The sequence below is a fragment of the Pollicipes pollicipes genome, unplaced genomic scaffold, assembly GCF_011947565.3.
Source record: "Pollicipes pollicipes isolate AB1234 unplaced genomic scaffold, Ppol_2.1 Scaffold_6138;HRSCAF=7277_pilon_pilon_pilon, whole genome shotgun sequence".
In the NCBI taxonomy this organism is placed as follows: domain Eukaryota; kingdom Metazoa; phylum Arthropoda; class Thecostraca; order Pollicipedomorpha; family Pollicipedidae; genus Pollicipes; species Pollicipes pollicipes.
Genome location: NW_023596818.1, coordinates 18281146 through 18300654, shown reverse-complemented (window position 1 = coordinate 18300654; position 19509 = coordinate 18281146). Strand labels below are relative to the sequence as shown.

General features: G+C 54.1%; 2 protein-coding genes across 4 annotated transcripts in view; both read left to right on the top strand.

Annotated features, from left to right (window-relative positions):
- The window catches only part of LOC119106421 (sodium- and chloride-dependent glycine transporter 2), a 30866-nt gene extending 23285 nt beyond the window's left edge, over positions 1 to 7581 (top strand). For all 3 annotated transcript variants that reach the window (XM_037230067.1, XM_037230065.1, XM_037230066.1), the window contains exons 7-13: positions 1776 to 1917; positions 2411 to 2545; positions 2906 to 3247; positions 3790 to 3918; positions 4360 to 4557; positions 4936 to 5097; positions 5817 to 7581. In XM_037230067.1, coding sequence (XP_037085962.1) covers positions 1776 to 1917; positions 2411 to 2545; positions 2906 to 3247; positions 3790 to 3918; positions 4360 to 4557; positions 4936 to 5097; positions 5817 to 5966 — 1258 coding nt within the window. In that variant the 3' untranslated portion in view covers positions 5967 to 7581. The remainder of the gene's footprint in view (positions 1 to 1775; positions 1918 to 2410; positions 2546 to 2905; positions 3248 to 3789; positions 3919 to 4359; positions 4558 to 4935; positions 5098 to 5816) is intronic.
- Positions 7582 to 12531: 4950 nt separating this feature from the next.
- On the top strand, positions 12532 to 16363 carry LOC119105398 (uncharacterized). Its single transcript, XM_037228864.1, has 5 exons — positions 12532 to 12697; positions 13316 to 13456; positions 13764 to 13943; positions 15594 to 15767; positions 16179 to 16363. The coding sequence occupies exons 1-5, from the start codon at positions 12532 to 12534 to the stop codon at positions 16361 to 16363; spliced, it is 846 nt and encodes a 281-aa protein (XP_037084759.1).
- Positions 16364 to 19509: the final 3146 nt, after the last annotated feature.

Sequence of the window (19509 nt, the reverse complement as noted above, 5' to 3'; positions counted from 1 at the left end):
GCGCTCCGGTCTGAAGGCTGTAGCTCTTATAGTTAAAACTAATGCTTGGCAATCCTGACCTAGGTCACTGATGTTGGTAGAGTAAAGCTTCAAATTTGCATAAGCGATGTCAACTTGATAGATTAACAGGTACTGAAAGGTTTGAGCTGCTGCGATCATTCGTTTTTTTTTACCCGTGCTTAAAAAACCGTAGGAGAGGTCAACTGCCCCGACCGGGCGCGGGTCAACAACTCTTCGCCGGCGGAGGATTGTAAGGTATCAGTTCATGGCAATGCAACATATTTAACCAGACAAGTTGGTCGTTGCATGGAAGTCATTGCCGAATTCAAATGCACCTTTTGAATCGGCACTGCTCCTGTTGTTTGGAACGCAAATGCTTTCACAATATTGCTGAAAGTAAGAATATTGCTGTTTTGGAGTCCGGCAGGAGCAAGCTTCGTTTTAATTCTGCTGTCAAAAGTTAAAACCCCATATGTCTATCGTGGGAATTTTGCGTCTTTGTGTTGTCTGATTTGTCTTCTGATGCTGAGGTCGGATATTTGGACCAATAGTTAAAATTTTCACAACTTTTAGCTAAAAAATGGCTAAAACTTTTCCAAAATTTCAACTGGTGGTTTGAATAACCGAATTCAGGATCAGTAGAGGAATCAGGCAGCAGGAAAAAGTCCAAATAGCTAAAACTAGCATGTGGGGTTTTACCTTTGGACGGCGAAATTCGTATGCACGTGTTGGCTCGATGCTTTGGTTTCCATGACAGCTATTTGAAAGGAATCACAGCAAAGATAATGAAATCGGGATTGTATCGCATCGGATCTTGGTAAAGAATGAAACTAGTCAACCCACACGAAATGTCATTCACCCATGCGATTGGCTGACAGACGGAACCTTTTCAATGCAAATAATGCTGGTAATTTGCTTATTCAGTAATGACAACTTCATTAGCGTTCGTTATGAGTGAATTCCGGCCAATCTCTGGCGGTCGCAAAGATCAAGATAATCTCATACTGAATCTATATAGTTTTGAACTACAAGAACACATCGCAAGTCTGTGCTTTGAACGCAACCCTAACATTAAGTGCCATGTCAACAGCACACGTGAAGCCGCCGCACAACTAAGAGTCGGGGCAGTCCATACCGGGTGTGCTGTCCGATCCACGAAGACGCTTTCGCTTTCGCGCCCTCCGCTTTGAAGCTTTCCCATGACCCGAGCGTTGCGTCTATTCAGGACGGCCTTCAGTCGTGATCACGCGGTTGATTAGCTCGTCGGATGCGGCGCAGCCCCCTGAATGGGTCTGGATTTTCTCCATTCGGCGGCATCGCAATCGGGACGGTGTGAAACTTCCGTTTCCTGCTAGACGGGCTGTGCAGATCACGCTGCGCACGGTCCACTTTCGCATCACTAATCTGCTCCCCTCGCCTGATATCTCTCACTTGTGTAAGCATATCCCATCGCCTGCTACGCACTAGATAAGTATTCCCCGAGTTTGGATGGAACCATTTAGTCTGCCTTGCCGCGCAACACCACGCAAAGAAAACAACGGAACTTGACTGAAACCGGTTCTGTGCTCTTTCCCATTGCGTTGCCTACTATGCTCGTGCAGTAACCAATAAAACTGCTGTACCGACGGCAAGCATAACTTTTAGAAGCGTCTCCGGAAGCCCACTTAATGTGGTGCATGCTGGAAACCAAGAAACTGTCGAAGTGGTGACTGCTGAAGGTGTTGCTGCCACCCAGGAGCATTTCCATTTGTAACGCTGAAACGAACTGTCTGTAGGCACTTTGTGCTGCGCCTGGGAGACGGCTTGGACACGCCCGGCGACATCGGGGGCATGAATTGGCAGTTGACGCTCTGCCTGCTCCTCTCCTGGATCATCGTCTTCTTCTGCCTCATGAAGGGTGTCAAGAGTTCCGGCAAGGTAAGCTAGAGCTTCGTAGTGGACATCAGCGTTCAGTTGGGGTGACCGCTTAGAATGCCTACTATGCTAGCTGATTTAAGCGACGCTGCATAAGCGGTGATAACTTCCAAAGGTGACAGACAGCCTGTAGGACATTTGTCTGCATCAAACTGAATATTTTTGAAGACCAAAAAACACCAAAAAAAAAAAACAGGCATGCCCAAAATACTTGTGAAAGGTCACTTTCTTAAGGTGACTTTTTTCTCTCTCTCTCTCCCTCTCTCTCTCTCCCGCTCTCTCTCTCTCTCTCTCTCTCTCTCTCTCTCTTTCTTTCCCTCACTCTCACCTCTCCCCCCTCTTTACTCGAGTCTACTTCTTCACTCTCTCTTTATCACTACCCTGGCTTCCTTTTTCAGCCTCTCCCGTTCTCCTCCCATTCTCTTTCTCTCCAGCCCTGCGTCTCTTGATGCTTGCCCCGCATCTAGGCTGTGACCGAGGCGGTCTGTTCCTACAGGTGGTGTACGTCACGGCCACGGCGCCGTACGTCTTCTTGATCGCCATTCTGGCCTACGGCTGCACCCTGCCGGGGGCCATTGATGGCATCAAGTTCTTCTTTATCCCCGAGTGGGAGAAGCTCAAGGACATCACTGTGAGCAGCTGGAGCAAATATCCGCCACTGGGCGGCAGTTTTGTGGAAGACTGATAACCTAATTTGTCGCACTGGTTCGATATTTTGCCACGCTGGGTCACGATAACAAAGTAACTCATTACAATTGCGGTCCTGATGTTTTACGCGACTGTTGCTCTTATACTGCTCTTAATTTTTAGTATGCTCCAGGGGGTGAAAAACCTGTTTGCTTCTGGCAGGACGTTTGGACGACTATAAGCGAAGCTATTCGCCGCTTTCGCCATATGGATTCGTATCCGACATATATCTTGCCAATATTTGTGACCGATGGGAATGACTTCCAAATCGTCTGACCTGCGACCTACTGGTGACCCCTCGCAGGTATGGCAGAAGGCAGCCGAGCAGATGTTCTTCTCACTAAGCGTCTCGTGGGGCGGCCTGATCATGTTCGGCTCGTACAACAAGTTCAACAACAAGGTGCACATCGACTCAATGGTGATATCCTCGCTGGACTTCGTCACATCCATCATCGCCAGCGTGGCTATCTTCAGCATCATGGGCTCGATGGCCCAGTCGGCCGGCGTTAAGGTGGACGAGGTGGTGAAGTCTGGCCAGGGCCTAGCATTTATCGCATTCCCCGAGGCCATAGGCGGCGTGCCCGGCTGGCAGCTTTGGTCCATCTTGTTCTTCGTCATGCTCTACACCCTCGGCCTGGACTCGGAGGTGAGTGCGGTACGGGGTGGACACTGGCTGGGAGACTGGCCCAGTGCCAAGGGAAATGGTGAATTTCCTGGTCACTGATAACGTTTGAACTCTGTCTTTGTTTCGTAAGCTTTCCCTTACAGAAAGGCAGCCATTAGTGCTGCGTTTCGCAATTGCACCTTTTGAACTGGGCAATAAAAATGCGCTTTGAAGGTGTGTTTGGGAGGATATTTGTCTGTCAGTTTGCAGCTGCGGCGCTGCTAGCGGCTAATCACCCCACATACAACTCGATGTCGTGATCTTTAAAAGCACCAAACCGAACACAATCTGTGTTATGCACGGAACACAATCTGTGTTATGCACAGAACACAATCTGTGTTATGCACATAACACAATCTGTGTTATGCAGCAACGCATCCACGAATTCCCAACAGATGTCATTCATTGATATTGTGCATTGTTCATTTATTGCCATACACAGTTATGTCGTGTCTCTGTGCTGTTTCACCATGCCCACTCGCCCCCCCAAAAAACATCCCAAAACCAACGCGTCGTTTTGGCAGTTTGCCTTGCTGGAAACCGTCACAACGGCCATCTACGACTCGTTCCCGTCCACACGGAACTGGAAGGCTCTGGTCACGTTGGTAGCCTCCAGTTCCTGTTTTCTCCTTGGTCTGCCCTGCGTCTCTCAGGTAAGACTTCATAATGGGATTATATCGAAGAAAGAACGGAGGAAGAAGTTCCTATTGTTATCTTTCTGTGAAAATATTTGGGCGAAAAGCAGTCTTTAGCATGTGGATGGGATTCCTGGTATGGATTATTGGGCTTTTTGGTTATATGACAGAGATTCTGGCGGAAAAGAAACTTGCATACAATTTTAAACGTGTCGATAACCCGAAAGAGAATCCAGTGCGGTCACGTGATGATAATATGGGGCGAAGTTGTCAGCTGGTTTTCTGCAACAACTAATGACCGTTGATTCCATATGTCCATAGTATGTGCAGGCGTCTGCTTCTTAAGCTAGTTAATTGTTTTGCTCTTATAACTGATGAGGCCTGTGATCCATCTAAGAGTACCCCAGCACCAGGCCATTTGCTCGGCGCGGCCCTGTGACGGCGGTGCGCTGCTGGCAGTCGGGCCCGTACGTTCTGCACCTGATGGACACGTTTGGCGGTCTCTGCGTGATGCTGATCGCTGTGTTCGAGCTGATTGGCATCATGTGGATATATGGCGTCAAGCGCTTCTCGGACAACATCCAATTCATGATCAACTACCGGCCCAGCATGTACTTCCTCGTCTGCTGGGTGCTCGTTGCGCCGCTGATGCTTGCGGTGAGTTCTGGCTGGCTGGCTGGAGTGAGACTGGTGGGTGTTCTCTTACCGGGCAGCTGCGGCTCCTGGCATCACCACGCCTCACGCAATTCGCATTTGTTCACGGTGGTGCTAAACGCTGTTGCCTGTGACGTTTTTATTCTGTGTTTTTTTTTCGGTGCAGTTCTGCACCAAAATAAGACCAAATCTTTGACTATGTGTGCGGCGTTGTCGGCAAATCGTTTTGGCATGGAATTGACAATCTCTCGAAATGACAACGCCTGACCTCCAATTACTCTTGCAAACAGCACAAACAGTTTGTAGATGGAAGAACACAGGACCCTGCGCGTTAGATCGCCACTTCAAACCAACGTCACCTCGACCCTTGTACTGTTGCAGGCCATCTTCGCATACGCGATGTACGAGTACGAAGCGCCCAAGTACGGCGACTACGTGTACCCGGAATGGGCGGTGGGCGTCGGCTGGGCCCTGGCGGGGGTCTCCATCGTCCAGATCCCCGTCTGGGGCGTCGGCGCTCTCCTCTACCACACGTGCAAGGGCGTAAGTAGAGGCTCGCTCAGCGCCAATGGCTGCGTCTGCGTGAGGACGAACAGAGGGAACGAACGGAGAGAGATGTTTGCTCCGTGAACACTCAGCGTCTTGTATATGTAGGAGTTTGGCGAGTGCATGGAACAATAAAGGTCGCTTCCGCTAGGCTAATCAACTGGGAGGGAAAGGTCATGAGTCTGGAACTTAATTGGACTGTGATATGATAGCTCTTCAACATCCCATGATGTTGTCAACCCGTAGGTTGCGATGAGAAGGGTCACTCAAGTAAGGTATAATTTGGAATCTGATATCAACGGCAGTGCATTCTCTCAGTCATGGTGTCAATTAGTACATACCACAGAAATACCAACGAGAGGGAGTTGAAGTCATACTGCGTTACAAATAGTCGGTGCACCCGGATATTCCTGATAACGAAAGGAGATCTTCATCACCTGGTCTTTGGACAATTCCAGAGAACAAACGAATTACGGGACCAGTAAACGCTACTTTTATTTCCAAACAAACCAGTGTCGTGCGAAGCAAATCCCTCAACTGGCAGCAAATTTCACAGTGCCCGTGGAGCACATCAAGTGATCTTGATCCGTTGGTCTGCACTCTGTAGCAAGTCAGCAGATCAGGTCTACCCGCGCGTGCCCCTGAACTGATCTGCGCCTAGCCTGGTCCTGAATTGACCTGACTTGACCTGATCTGACCGGCGCCCGTGTCTGCAGGAGCCTGGCCAGGCGTTCCGGCCGCTGCCCAGCTGGGGTCCGGGAGACAAGGAAGCGAGGCGCCGCCTGCTGGCTGTACAGCAGCAGCTGCTGAGGCGTGACCAGCTGCACGGCCGCGACAACCCCGCCCTGGAGATGGAACGGGTCTAAACCAGCTGCAAGACTCCGACATCCCCGCCCTGGATATGCTTCGGGTCCAAACCAGCTACACGACACCGACATCTCAGCCCTTGACATGAATCGGTTCCAATCATCTGCACTGCTTTCGACAACTTCGCCCAGGAGATAAACCGGGTCCAAACCGGCTGCACGGTCGCGACGGCTCCACCCGGGAGATGAGCCGGGGCGAGATGCAGATGGACTGCGCGAGCGCTTGAGATGGTATCCATGCCTGGAGACGGGTGGGGTGTGTGCAGCCCCAGTCGGCAGGTACGCGAGGTCGCAGACAATGTGTCGAGACGGCAAGTTCGCACATGGGTCAGAGTTCGAAAGGCTTCAGTGTGGGAAAGAGCAAGTAGAAATCGTATACGTCCTCTGAAGAGCGGTAATGTGGTTGGTATTTGCGCCAGTATATCGGTGGCGATGTCCGTTCAAGCACTCCTTGCTACCAGCCCCATGGCTCGCGAGCAATCTCCACAGCTGCAGAGACACGCATGGCGGTGGTGCCTTCTGAGGGGCTCCAGCGGTGCCACGAGGCCACTGTCGGCTGGATGGTCCAGCATTAGCGAGCTCAGACTTGATCAGGCGACGCCCTAACGTTCTAGCATTTATCCGTTGCGTGCACTTGACCGGCGTGAAGCGCTGGCGTGGAATCGAAGGTCCACCGGTGGCAGTGCAGTGCGCGTCAAGTCGCAGCGCCGCGGCTGGTGTCCTGGTGCTGTTTTTGTTCGGAGTGCGTATGTGCTACGAGCTACGTGCTACGAGCTATGTGCTACGGGCCATGAGCCAGGGGGACGCGAAGTTTTCATTTATTTGCTACAGCAATGCTCGCAGCCACGGGCGTGGCCACCATTGCGGCCTGTTGGTCGGAGTCGGAGTATTCTTCTGCGAGAGGAGGCTGGATCGCTTTCACACGTTGACCACAATAGCAGACAAAGCAGATTAGGCCCCGGTAACCTGCAGTACACGTTTGCGCCCTTGCTGGCAGTAATGGCGCTGAAAGTGACGTGGACATTGTGGATGTTTTAAAACAAGAAGCACCTGTGATCAACAACATGATTCCGTCCTATGGTTGTTGGGCGTTCAAGCTTCGCGCGAATGTCGCCGGTCTGCGGCCAACACAAGCGTAACACCGGAAGATGATCTTCATAGACGCCGCAACGCCGAAACACAATGCTCACGCCAGACGATGTGCGCTGTTGTATTCAGCTGAATTTACAAGTGTATGTTTTTGGGGTCTTGTCTGAGATCGGTACGCTATCACGTCCCATCTCGATATTTAGAATGGGGTTTCCAATTGTTAGAAAGTGTTATATGGTTCAAAACAGTTCCAGACAATATTCATCCGATTCGGTCCCTCACACACAGGGCTGTGTTCTGAACGCCTCAGTGAGTAGACGGCGTGGACCAATGCAATATGCTGAGCATGTTCCGTAACAGCAGACGCGTTTGGTGCCAGGAAAGAGTAAGCGAGTAGGTAAGAACACTTGAATTTGATGCTAGGCTTATCTCGCGACGTTGTGTATGAATGAACTTCATCTAAGTGCTATGAGTAGAGAGGATTACAGAGCTGTGTACCAACTAATGATGCGAATATACATTTTATACGGCATGTCGCATAATTACTAGTGGGACTGCAGGCCTGGAAAATGGCAAGTAAATCGGCCCCAAGACACCCATCCAACCGAGAGCACCATGGTCTATGATACCGTTTTACATGAAGCGTTGACGGTTTCGGTTCGCATCTGAATTTTGTGTGAGATTCTGAAAATGATTTAGGACGCATGGCGATAAAGCTGAAGCAGATAAAGCTATTCAAGGTACGTGCACGCCGAGCGATTTATTGCCTTTACTCGTCCAATATTTGGCCGGTGTTGGCCATATATCATGCTTTATTTTTACAGAGAAGAATACCATACTTTTACATGGAGACTGATCACATTTACGTTTAAGGTGATGTGTGCAAACCCCACAGATCAAATCCGGAAGCAGTCAGTGAAGAAGCTTTGGGCACTTCGCTTCCACGAAAGATGAGATGAATGCCATCTAATCTTGCTGATACAGCTTAGGCTGTCAGGGAACATCAATAACGAAGTGTATGCAAATCACAGGCATCTCATGCCCAAACCCCCGAATGGTATGTTTGTGAGGCAACGCCAGACAATCATGGGGGAAAGGAATGTTCGGTAACGGGCCTTTATTTCGGGTTTTGTCCTCAAGCAACATAGATAACGCTTTATCTTATACCAGTGCCCGTGCCACGTGTATCGGCGGCAACGTTTTAAATGCCCATATTGTCATTAACAGGTATGGGCATACGATAAACCCATACCCACACAAATTTGGATTACAGGGAATGGTTCACATTTAGAGACATTGAAGCAAGCATTAGGTATGGTGGAATAAGTTCACTTACAACCACTGTTATATTATTAAGTGAAAAAGAATGCTCTAGACAAAAGATTTGCGCTGTAAAGTGAATATATTCCTCAATGGGTCATTGTTCCATTACGTCATCGTACCTTGCGCAGCATTGATTGTCAGCCATTTGACAGCCGTTATATCTGAAAATCGTTGTCACGAATGCCAGATATGAGTGGCTCGACATTTGTATTTTTCTTTGCCCTAGCCGCCATATGGATTCTGGAATGGCAGGATATGAATGATGTCATTATTGCGTCATGGATGTTTGGGTGAGCTGAAATAGTCTCCCCAGGAAAGCCTGCACATCTTCGCGAGGGTGTAGCTCAGGCACTTGGGGATTTTGGTCTTAAAAGGGTCATGGCTGTGAACCGCACGGCATGCCCTTCAAAATAGCTATTCTAGGTAAACATCCCATATGAATGTGCAACACTCTTTAAAAAGGCCACCTCATGTTTACCTGGAAATTTTCAACATTTAGTCAGAATTAGCTGGCGAGAATAACAATAGCGAGAATAAGCGAATAGCAGAATGGGCAAGACAAATCATGTAGCGTAGTTTTGGACATAGACACTCGCAAATATTAGCAACAAAAACCTCGACGCCCGGCGTTGCGATCTCCGTGATCGGCTCGGCGTCGGCCCGGCAGCTAACACCAAGCGTTGGCTAACAGGCAACGAACATCTGGTGGTGGAACTGGAACAGTAAAGGTAAACTCTATGCTGTTCGCGTTGTTTTAGCTGTTAAAGAGAGTGTTCCGCATCGCTGTGTGGTTTTGGACTGAAATAGCCATATTGAAGATCATTTGGCACAGGTCACAGCCCTGCCCTTCTTAAGACCCAACTCTTCTAGTTTCTGAGCTAAACGCTTACGAAGATGGACAGAATTTTTCGAGAAGACTTCTTCCAGGTCACCAAGGCATCCATGACGGCATGATAGTGTCTTTAGATTCCTGTCGTTTTATAAGCCATGTGGCCATCAAGGCCATGAAAAACATGATTACCTAATTGTTCATATCTAGCGTTCGTGAGCACGCTTCCCAGATATAATGGCCGTCAATCGACTCTCAATCAATATTGTACAAGGTACGATGACATAATCAAAAAATGACGTGTTGTGGAGCATATTTACTAAACTGAGAAATTGTGCCGTCAAGAGCAGGCTTTTCACTTAAAAGTCAAGAAATAGTTCTAAGTGTGCTTATTTCATCATATCTGATGCTTGCTTCAACATCTTCAAATGTGGAACATTCCCCTCATTCCGTCCAGACGAAAACTTCAAAACTGAAAAGACAGATACAGGCACCAGCATGACCTTTAGCGGTACAGACTTATTTCGAAAGCCTCACGAAAACACTATTTCACGACGATCGATCTCGCGCACATGGCGCTGGCCACCTGGTGCTACTTGCAGTGGCCTTATTTGCAGAGATAAAATAAGCCAAATCAGTTTCTTGGAAGTCACATTCAGTAAGCCATTTGTCAGCCCTGTGTGCCACCTTTCCCCCACCCCAACAACGCTTAGTTAGCGATGTTCAGTAGTTTTCCTCTGTAGAATGAAGGGATATTTATGTTTGGTTTGGGGGAGTCAATTTGGCAGCACCAAGTGGGCTTCAAAGCACGGCCGCAAATTCAAATGTGAAGTGGGATGGGTTAGCACACAGTGGGTGTGGTTGAGCAGATTTTTCGGGTGTTCAAGCATTGAATGTGCATATCCCGTCTCAGGATCGTAGCTTGTGGCATACAATCGCCAGGAAGACATTGGAGGAATAGAAACCAACGGGAAACAGTATTTGTGGTGTATGCCGCAGATGCGCCATTCACCGATTTTAGTGTCTCAGCCGTGCATTAACCTGGTTTGAGGATTCGTTAGATGCCGTAATGGACGCAGATTCATCATTGACCACAACTTTTTCTGTTGTTGATACTGAAACAGTCATGCGAAATATGCGGCATCAGGATGAATCTCAGTTCTATACCTTGGTGAAAATGCATCTTTCATTCTTGTTGAATTTCTCCATTGATGAGGTAGATGCTCCAGCATTAGCTGATGATAAAAACAACGAAAGTGCTAGAAAGCTGCTGCCATTCAGCACCAAGAGCAAAGGCAAGTCAACAAAAGGCACCAGCTCAGAAAGTGTGGTGCTTTCTCATGAAGGTGTTTGTCAGGCATACCAGTTGATTGAATTTCTCAGTAGAGAAGAGAACTTGGTACATGAAGGCCTGTTCCGAAAAACTGGAAACCTTGTGCGACAGCAAGAGTTGAAGCAATATCTTTTGTCTGGATCATCAGTAGACTTTGAGTCTGGTCTTTACTCAGCTCATGATTGTGCCAGTGTTTTGAAGGGGTTTGTGGCAAGTCTCTCAGAACCCCTTCTAACCAAGGCCCTGTACCCAGCTCATTGTCAGGTGGCAGACATATGTCCCATGGACACACCTCCTGAACAGTTGTGTGCAGCTCACAACAAGCAGATCAAAGCACTGCAGTTGCTGTTCTTGCTGGTGCCAGCTGAAAACTACCAGCTCCTCAAGGATTTATTGCACCTGCTGTTCAAGGTCTCCAGACGTCACAAGGAAAACAAAATGACTGCCCTGAACCTGGGTACCATGTTTGCCCCCCACATCCTCTGCCCGAGGAAGATGCCCGCCACCGAGCTTCAAACTGCCTCAGGCTCAATGGCTCAGGCCGTTGCACTGATGATCGAGAATACTCCACTACTCTTCAAGATTCCCCAGGAGCTGGAAATTGACATGCGTGCCTATCTGGAGCAGCAGGGAGGCACGCCAGGTCTGCAGCGGCGCCGCCGCCACAGCTGCTCCGACGCCGACTCGCCGCAGGCTACCACCGTCTTCAGCTTCGTGGACCGGGAACAGTCGGCGGCAGCGGGCGAGCACGACAACACGGACACGGCGCTGGCCGGCCTATACGCGCACATCAGCAGCATGCCGGACTCGACGCGCCGCCGCAAGCTCATCAAGCAGTTCAACCGCGAGAGCGGCCCCGGCACGCCGACAGTCGTGCAGCGCACGCGCACGCGCAGCTTCGGCGAGTCCCTGCGCAAGCACCTCTTCTTCGCGGCCGGCCGGCAGCGCAAGCCGCCGACGAAGGGCGCGGCACTGGGCCCGCGCCGCAGCAGCTCGGAGGAGGCGCTCGCCAGCCCGCCGTCGCCGGAGCGCGCGCGCTTCAAGCAGAGCACCGAGGAGGTGTCCATGTGGCCAACGCCGTCGCTGGCGGGGCCGTCGCTGAAGCGCTCGCTGCTGACGCCGACGGCGGCGGCGCGCTTCACGCCGCGGCTAGCGCGCAGCCTGCGGCAAGTGCAGCGCGAGGGGGTGGCGCGCGGCGCCGAGGGCGTGCCGCCGCCGCTGCCCGGCTCGGCGCGCCGCTCCTCCCGCACCGCCGAGATGTCCACCTTCCGCGCCGGCAGGAACAACTCGATGCGGCGTGGACAGGTGAGCGACGAGTCGGTGATGTGGCGCGGAGTTGGCAGGGAACGTATAGACAGTTTGAGAGGGTTGAGAGGGAGGTGGAGTGTGCTTGGTCGGAGCAGTCCGATGAGACGGATTATGTATTGCCACTGAAAATGGTTCTAACCAAGTTTGCACGATTTGTGTGTATCTTACTTTGCATCATCATATCTTTATTCAAAAATAGTATTTTGTGTGGTAACTTATCTGGTTGGCTGAGCCCCTCATTATGCACGTTACAACTGATGAGGGGTATATGACAGGCTTCTTAAAAAGGCCTTGTTTCATCATGTGGATGCATTTTATATTCTTACGCACCTTACCATGTACTCACTAGTAATGCTTCGCTTGAGTGGCGTGTATCTCCCATTGTCGCCTCTCCTCGATGAGCAGACGCTGTCGTGCCGCAGGTACCGCTGCGTCCAGTGCGCGGGGACGGGCCGGCCGCGCCCACCTCGCCCATCAGCCAGAAGATGGGCACCATGTGCTCCAGCACGCGCGTGCAGATGCTGACGCCGCGCAACCGGCGCGCCGTCTGTCTGCTGTCGCAGACGTCTCTGTCGGCGGCGGCCGACACCAGTGCCGGCCCAGCGGCGGCGGCGGCGGCGGCGGCGGCGGCGGCGGCGACAGGGGCGCCGCTGACGCCGGCCGCCGTGACGCCGCTCTCGCCGATGGAGCTGCAGCCGCTGGAGGACAGCCCGAGCGGCCCGAAGCGGCCGCGCCGCCAGCCGGCCGCGCTCAGCTCGCCCTTCTGCCGCTACCTGCTGCAGAGGGATATGCTCACCGCCGAGCCGGTGGACCTCTCGCTGGTGGAGGTCACACCGCCGTCGCCATCCGGTGAGGGGTGGCAGGCTGCGGCGCCGGTGTGGCTCGGCGTGCTGGCCATGTTTGTGGCTGTGTGAATGCTGGGTGGGAGCTAGTTGGTGGGTGGACTTGTTCTCTTGTGGGTTGACTGTCACTGCTGGAAATGGTCTTGTTCTGGTGGACGTCGACCAGCAGATGGCTTTAATTCTGGGCATGCCTCTCCTGCCTAACACACCACGTCTGTGGAACGCCGGCACTATGTTTGGCTATCACAGCCGATTTTGTTGCCTCCTTACATGCGGCACGTGCCATCCGTACATCATCTCCCATTCGGTATCTATCTGTTGGCCCCGCCTGGACCGTTATTCTTCTCGACTCCTTGAATTTAGCCGCATCGTATGCCCTCCATGCAATTCTCATCCCCAAAGGTGGGATCCGTGGCCAGAAAGGAACATCTAACCTTAATTGACAGCTTATGGATATGTAATCTTTCTGAGCGAGTGGTTCCAATGGGCCAGATTCGCACACCTTGTGGAGGGTTGAAACATATGGATCTAACTTTATTTTTGGCTGGACTTTTGTGCGCAGTTGAGCTTATAAGTTCCGCATTCTGACAGTTGCCTAATGGAAGCGTGCTCTCCGTGTTTGCAGCTGGCGCAGTCAGCGCCACGGCCGCCCGTTTGCTGTCTGGGGACTCCCCGCTCAGCGACTCCCTGAGAGAGTGTCTGGACGGCACGGACCCGTCCCAGGTCGAGCTGACCCCGGCCGACCTCGCCGACCCGGCCGCCTCCGGTGAGTGCTGGGAGGCTGGAGACATGTGGTGGGTGCGTGACGGCACTGGCTTCTTTATGTGCATGGTGGGGCTGTGATTCCACTCAGAAATCTGGAAGTGAGAAACCTATAGAACTTTGCTTCAAATTGCTTTGAGACGTGCCTTTTGAATCATAACTGTTAGCAGAAAGGAATTATAACGTTTTGTGTTCAATGACACGGACTTCTGCTGTCTTAAGCATACGAATGTGCAAGCTGTTTAGATCCTGCTGCAAATAGCTTTACATGAACCATCACATAATCTGTCCATGTTTTACCCCTGCGACAGACGCAGCCGAGCCGGCCACCATGGTGACTGTCCGAGCGGCAGACGTGGCGGCGGTGGCACCAGCTCCAGGGGGCCTCGCTGCGGGCCCTGCAACGGCCGACCCACCGCCTGCCGCCAGATCCCCTGGCCAGGGAGACCCTACGGCCGACGACTCGGGCCCCGTCGCCAGGGAGCACACAGGTGAGCCGCAGCCCGGCGCCTGCCGCCTGATCCCCGGGCCAGGGAGACCTTACGGCCAACGACTCGGGGCCCCGTCGCCGGGGAGCACACAGGTGAGCCGCGGCCCGGCGCCTACCGCCCGATCCCCGGGCCAGGGAGCCCCTGCGGCCGACGACTCGGGCCCCGTCGCCGGGGAGCACACAGGTGAGCCGCGGCCCGGCGCCTGCCGTCCGATCCCCGGGCCTGTGAGCCCCTGCGGCCGACGACTCGGGGCCCCGTTGCCGGGTAGCACACAGGTGAGCCGCGGCCCGGCGCCTACCGTGGACGCTCGGACGTCTGTGGTAGCGGCAGCGGACCTTCTGAGGCTGTTCGTGAGACGGTTTTCTGCGCGCGTTGCGGCTTTGTGATTGATGCCACCTATGTAGTGTGTTTGTCTCGTCTCAGTAAATTCGTGACGAGGGCTGTGGTATTTTGTGATTGCTTTCTGAATGGCATTGTCTGAAATTCGCCAGTTACGCGGATGCTGCCCCGTTTTAGCAAAGTGCATGTATGGCGCTATTTTTGCCTTCCTTGTATCTCTTTTAGAACTGAAAAACAATATATTATTTCGTATTACCTAGGGTGCAACACAATGTTCCTAAGCTAACCCTCGGTGCAACCTCCACAGACAACATCACTACCACATCACCACTCCCCTGACAACACCCTGCCACCGACAGCACCCCTCCACTGACGGCACCCCTCTACTGACAGCGTCCCTCTCCCGACGCTTCCCTCCACTGACAGCATCCCTTTCCTGGGAGCACCCCTCCCAGGGCAGCACCCCACCCTGGACAGCACCCCACCCTGGACAGCACCCATCTGAGGACAGCACCCATCTCAGGACAGCACCCATCTCAGGACAGCGCCATCTCCTGGCAGCACCCCTGCCCCCTGAAAACACCTGTCTCAGGACAACACCCCTCCCAACAACAATCCTTTTGACAGCACCCCTCTTCTGAAACACCTGACTGCTGAAAACACTTTTCCTAACAGTACTGTTCTAGTAGCACCACTTTCCTGGTAGCCCTCCCCCTAATGGTGCTCACTCCTGGAAGCACCCGTCCCTTGACAGTGTGCCTTCCCCTGAAAACACTTTTTACCGACAAAACTGCTCTCGACAGCACCCCTCCGACGGCACCTTTCTACTAGCAACACCCTTCTCCTGATAGCACCCTCTCTCCTGACAGCACCCCTCCTGACAGCACACTTCTCCTGACAGCGTCCCCTCCTGACAGCACCATCTCCTGACAGGACCCCTCTCCTCTCCTGATCGAACCCCTCTCCTCTCCTGACGGAACCTCCTCTCCTGGTATCATCCCATCTCCTGACAGCATCCCTCTCCTGACAGCGCTCCTCTATTGACAGAATCCCTCTTCTGACAGAACCCCCTCTCCTGACAGCACCCCTCTCCTGACAGCACCCTGTCTCCTGACAGAACCCCTTCTACTGACAGCCCCCCCCCCTCCCCTCCCCTTACAGCGCCCGCTCTCCTTACAGCATCCCTCTCCTCACAGCATCCCTCGTGACAGCATCCCTTTCCTGACAGCACCCCTCTCCTGATAGCACCCCTCTCCTGGCAGTACCCCTTTCCTGACAGCACCCCTCTCCTGACAATTCCCTTGTCGGCAGACGGCCCGACGGTGGATATCACGGCCCCAGAGCCAAATGACGAGGGCTACCGGTCGCTGACGTCGACCAGCAGCGGCGCCTCGCTGCCGGCGGCCGCCAGCCCCCCGCGGTCGGCGCTGGCCGACGTCAGCAACCAGTCAGCCGGCGGCGACACGTCCCAGCTCAGCCGCATCGGTCAGTACGGCCGCCGGTGGGCGTGCGCGTGTCTCCACTGCGATACCGAACGGACGCTGTCTCACGCTCGAGTCCGGACCATCACTCTCCCGCTCGCTCTTTCAGCTTCAGTCTGGATGTCTCAGCTTCGATATTGCTATTGCAGGTTCGATGAGGAGATTGCAACCTGTATATCTCCTTTATGTATAGTTGATGTATCAATCTTGATCCATCAGTTTCGGACCACTTCTTCAGTCCTGCTCACGCTTTCTCAATGCTACCGTCGCTGTCGTGGTTTCGTATGTATGTTTGGGTGCACCCGCTCAGTTGTGGTCCTGATGTTTGTGTGCTCAGGTCGTTTGCTAACCTACTGAAGCCCTCTTTTCTTTCACGTTCATGACATGTGACGCCGACCTCTGCTGTGCCATGCAGGACTACACGCCCTGTCCGAGGAGTGGACGGACGCCAGCGGCGCGCTGCCGACAGAGCCACCTGTCGACGGCGAGGAGAACCAGCGCCGCAAAACGCTGACCGACAGGGATACCAACCCGATGGCGCACCGCAAGATCGGCGCCTCGCGCAAGCGACGCAGCGTGCTGTTCGAGACCGCCCTGTGAATGGTGGAGCCGTCTGCGACCCGCAGAGACGCCCCGAGGGGGGGGGGGACTCTGGAGCGCCGACCCAGGCCGACCTGTGGACGGTGGACGCCTGTGACTCGCAGGGACGCCCGGGGGGGGGGGGGGGGGGGTATGGAGCACAGACACGCGCCGGGAGTGTGGCCTGTAGACACAGCCGCGAAGGTCATCCGAGGAAGAGCCGGCCGGATCTGAAGGCTGACGGGCACCGGGAGGTGGACTGGGCCGCTGGCGGCGGTGCTGTGAGACGCGAGGAGGGTGATCTCGGAAACTAGTGTTGCGTAGTCTGTTCGGAGGATGAGATCTCCCACCGACCGCGTAGATGGGGTGAACACGCGGTGCGCGTGTGCTTGACACTCTGTTTTCCAGTGAGGCAGTCTATGCGTGGGGGTGTTGAATGTACATACGCTTACAGTGAGCACCTGGGATCAGAAGGGCTGGGGCGTTATGCTGGCGCTGGGGGCCAGGCTGTGCCCTGGCAGTCAGGCGTTGACGGGGAAACGTTGGGTGGTTGTCATGGTCCAGTTGGCGAATCTTTAGATGGTTAAGGAGGGATGCTTCGAGGAGACTGAGCTGGGGACGAACAATACGTATGGCCGGCGCGAAGCGACGAGTCCGTAATACGCATCGGCCGTGATGTACGCGTTGATAATCAGGTAGGATAGATGCCAAGAGGCAGTTGTCTTCTAGGCCCTGTCGTCTCAGCGATTTTCAAAGCCTCTCGTGTGTAAGAACGCCCCGCTCTGTTGACTCCGTTGCTGTAGGTTTTGTGTTATCACTTGGGATTTCAGCGTAATAATCTGTGGGAATTCGTAGCCGGCGCGTCGCCTGGGTGGATATTAGCGTGTGAAGACAGCCTTCCGAGATTTGCCGCTGAGGCTTGTGTGCATTTTATGGCGGGACTCAATAAATATAGCCGGGGGAATTCGATCACTGGACATGATTCGTAACGGCGGCAATGTTTGAATCCCGTTTAAACTCAAGAACGCCACGACTGGAACGTTCGGCATCAATGTCGCACTGAAGCTGACAGATGCAAAGACGGTGCCTCCGTTCTGCAGAGTACGATCCCGTTGATTGCTCGCGGCGAACGATAGGGCAGGTGATTATGCTGACTGCAGCCATGGAAGTCGGCTCCAAGTGTGCAGTTTTTTGTGTCGTGTCGCAAAACCATGGCGAGTTATATGCCTGCCTATCGCTATATGCAGATGGCTCGCCTTGGTACATACTGATACTACGGTGTCTGCGCCAAATGACAGCATGAAGCCCATCTAGCATGGCCCTTTTTTCGGTAGACTTCGGTCTCCGCACAGTGCTCGTTACCTTAACTGTCTCCGCCGAGTCTGTTTTGCGCTCGTCGCCCGTTAGTATGACGGAAAAGTCGCACACTTTGTACCCGTGCTGTCCCCATCCCAATGCTCGGGCATAACAGCATAGTACCGAGCATAAACCGGTTGCAGGCACCAACACCGGAGTCGTTAATCAAGTGCTTGCGTCCTCGAAAACCAGTCACCACGTACCGTTCGGTGATACCGTACTGTTTGTGGAGCGTAACGGCGCTGGCTGTGCCTGGATAGCTGCGTATGTGCTGAATTGCGCGGCATGCCACGCAGTTCGGTTTTCTCACACGTGAGCGGGCTGATGTCTCGATATCGGGGGGGGGGGGGAGGGGCGAGAAAAGGTTCGCTTCAAGCGGAAATGCTTGCTCCAGTGTGCTACATTGCAGCAGTCCGTGTCGAGCTTTAACGGTGAAATGTTGATCACTTTGATCGCGTCGCGAGCCATCTGCAGTGGTATGTACCAGCACGCTACCTGCTTCATATTTCAGTCAAGGCAATCTGCGCTAAATCTGGCCTCACTGACGTCATCTGAGCCGATGCACGCATCGCTATCGGACAACCCACCCGTCACGCCATGCCTCCGACGGACGGCACCCTGCCTGTCGGGGCGTCTCTGGGGCTGGCTGGCCGGCGAGACCGGCTGACACGCGTCTGCAGCCCCGCTCGTCGGACGCCAGGGGTGGACGGCCCTCCGCGACGACCAGGCCGCAGTGCCAACGCTCGGACGGGCGGCGAGTGCTGATGACGCGTGACACGGCACTACTTCTGGCGTGAGAGGGGCGCGGACGTCGCATGTCAGCAGCCGTGTCGTCGCGTGTCAGGAGCAGGAAGTGAGAGCGTGTCACCAAGAAGCGCGCGTGCCATCAGCCGGGCCGCGCCACACACCTCGCCGTTACATCACCGGCACAAATCGCACCATGTCAACACACCGCACGCTCACGGCCCTCGGCGTCTTCGCCAAACGGCGGCGCTGCGCCTGAGGGCCGGCGACTGCGCGGTTGCCTCCTACGCTGAAGGCCGGCGCGCCGCGGCCAGCTGGCGGCTGAGGCCCGACGTCACCGACGCCGACCGCGCGTCGATGCGGGCACGCAGACGCGGAGCGCGGCGCCGTCGCGACCGACGACCGACGCGGCGGCCGTCAGCGGGACGGACGCGGCGGTGTGTGGGCGTGCAGGGGTGCAGCGGCGAGAGCGCCAGCGGCCGCCATGTGCGACGTTAGCGGCTGCTCCAGCGAGGTGGGCAGCGTGAGTGACGACGGCCGAGACGCCATGCTGGGACATCCTGGCGAGTTCCAGCGGCTGTACCAGACGCGGATGGAGCTCTTGGAGCGGGACCCGGCGGCGCCTCCTCACAGCAAGGTCAGTTCCTTCCCGCCGCCCTCCCGGCGACCGGGAAGGTCTGGTGACACGAGCCGGCCTGGTTACGCCGTTGACGTCATGGTGGGCGGGCCGCAGGACAAACATTGCGAGTGCCTCAGCTTCTCGTTCGGGATAGCGCTCCCTTTGTTCGGGCTAGCCGCGGATTGAGGCTCAATGAGGATAGAAAAGCTGTTAAAGGCCGGGCAGGTCCATGGCTATTGTAAACCTGTCCTAACTTGGGGTGATCTTGTGACCGGGGAGGACAACACGCTCTGTTTTGACAACACTGTTCGACATCGCCGATGAGCCAGCAGTGGGAAATCTCTTTGTTATCGCTACGAGGCGAAGGCGGTGAATTTAGAGCTCCAACACTCTGGCTTGTGGTGTGGGTGGGTGTGTCTATCTTGGATGGTGCCGAGCGAGCGCTATC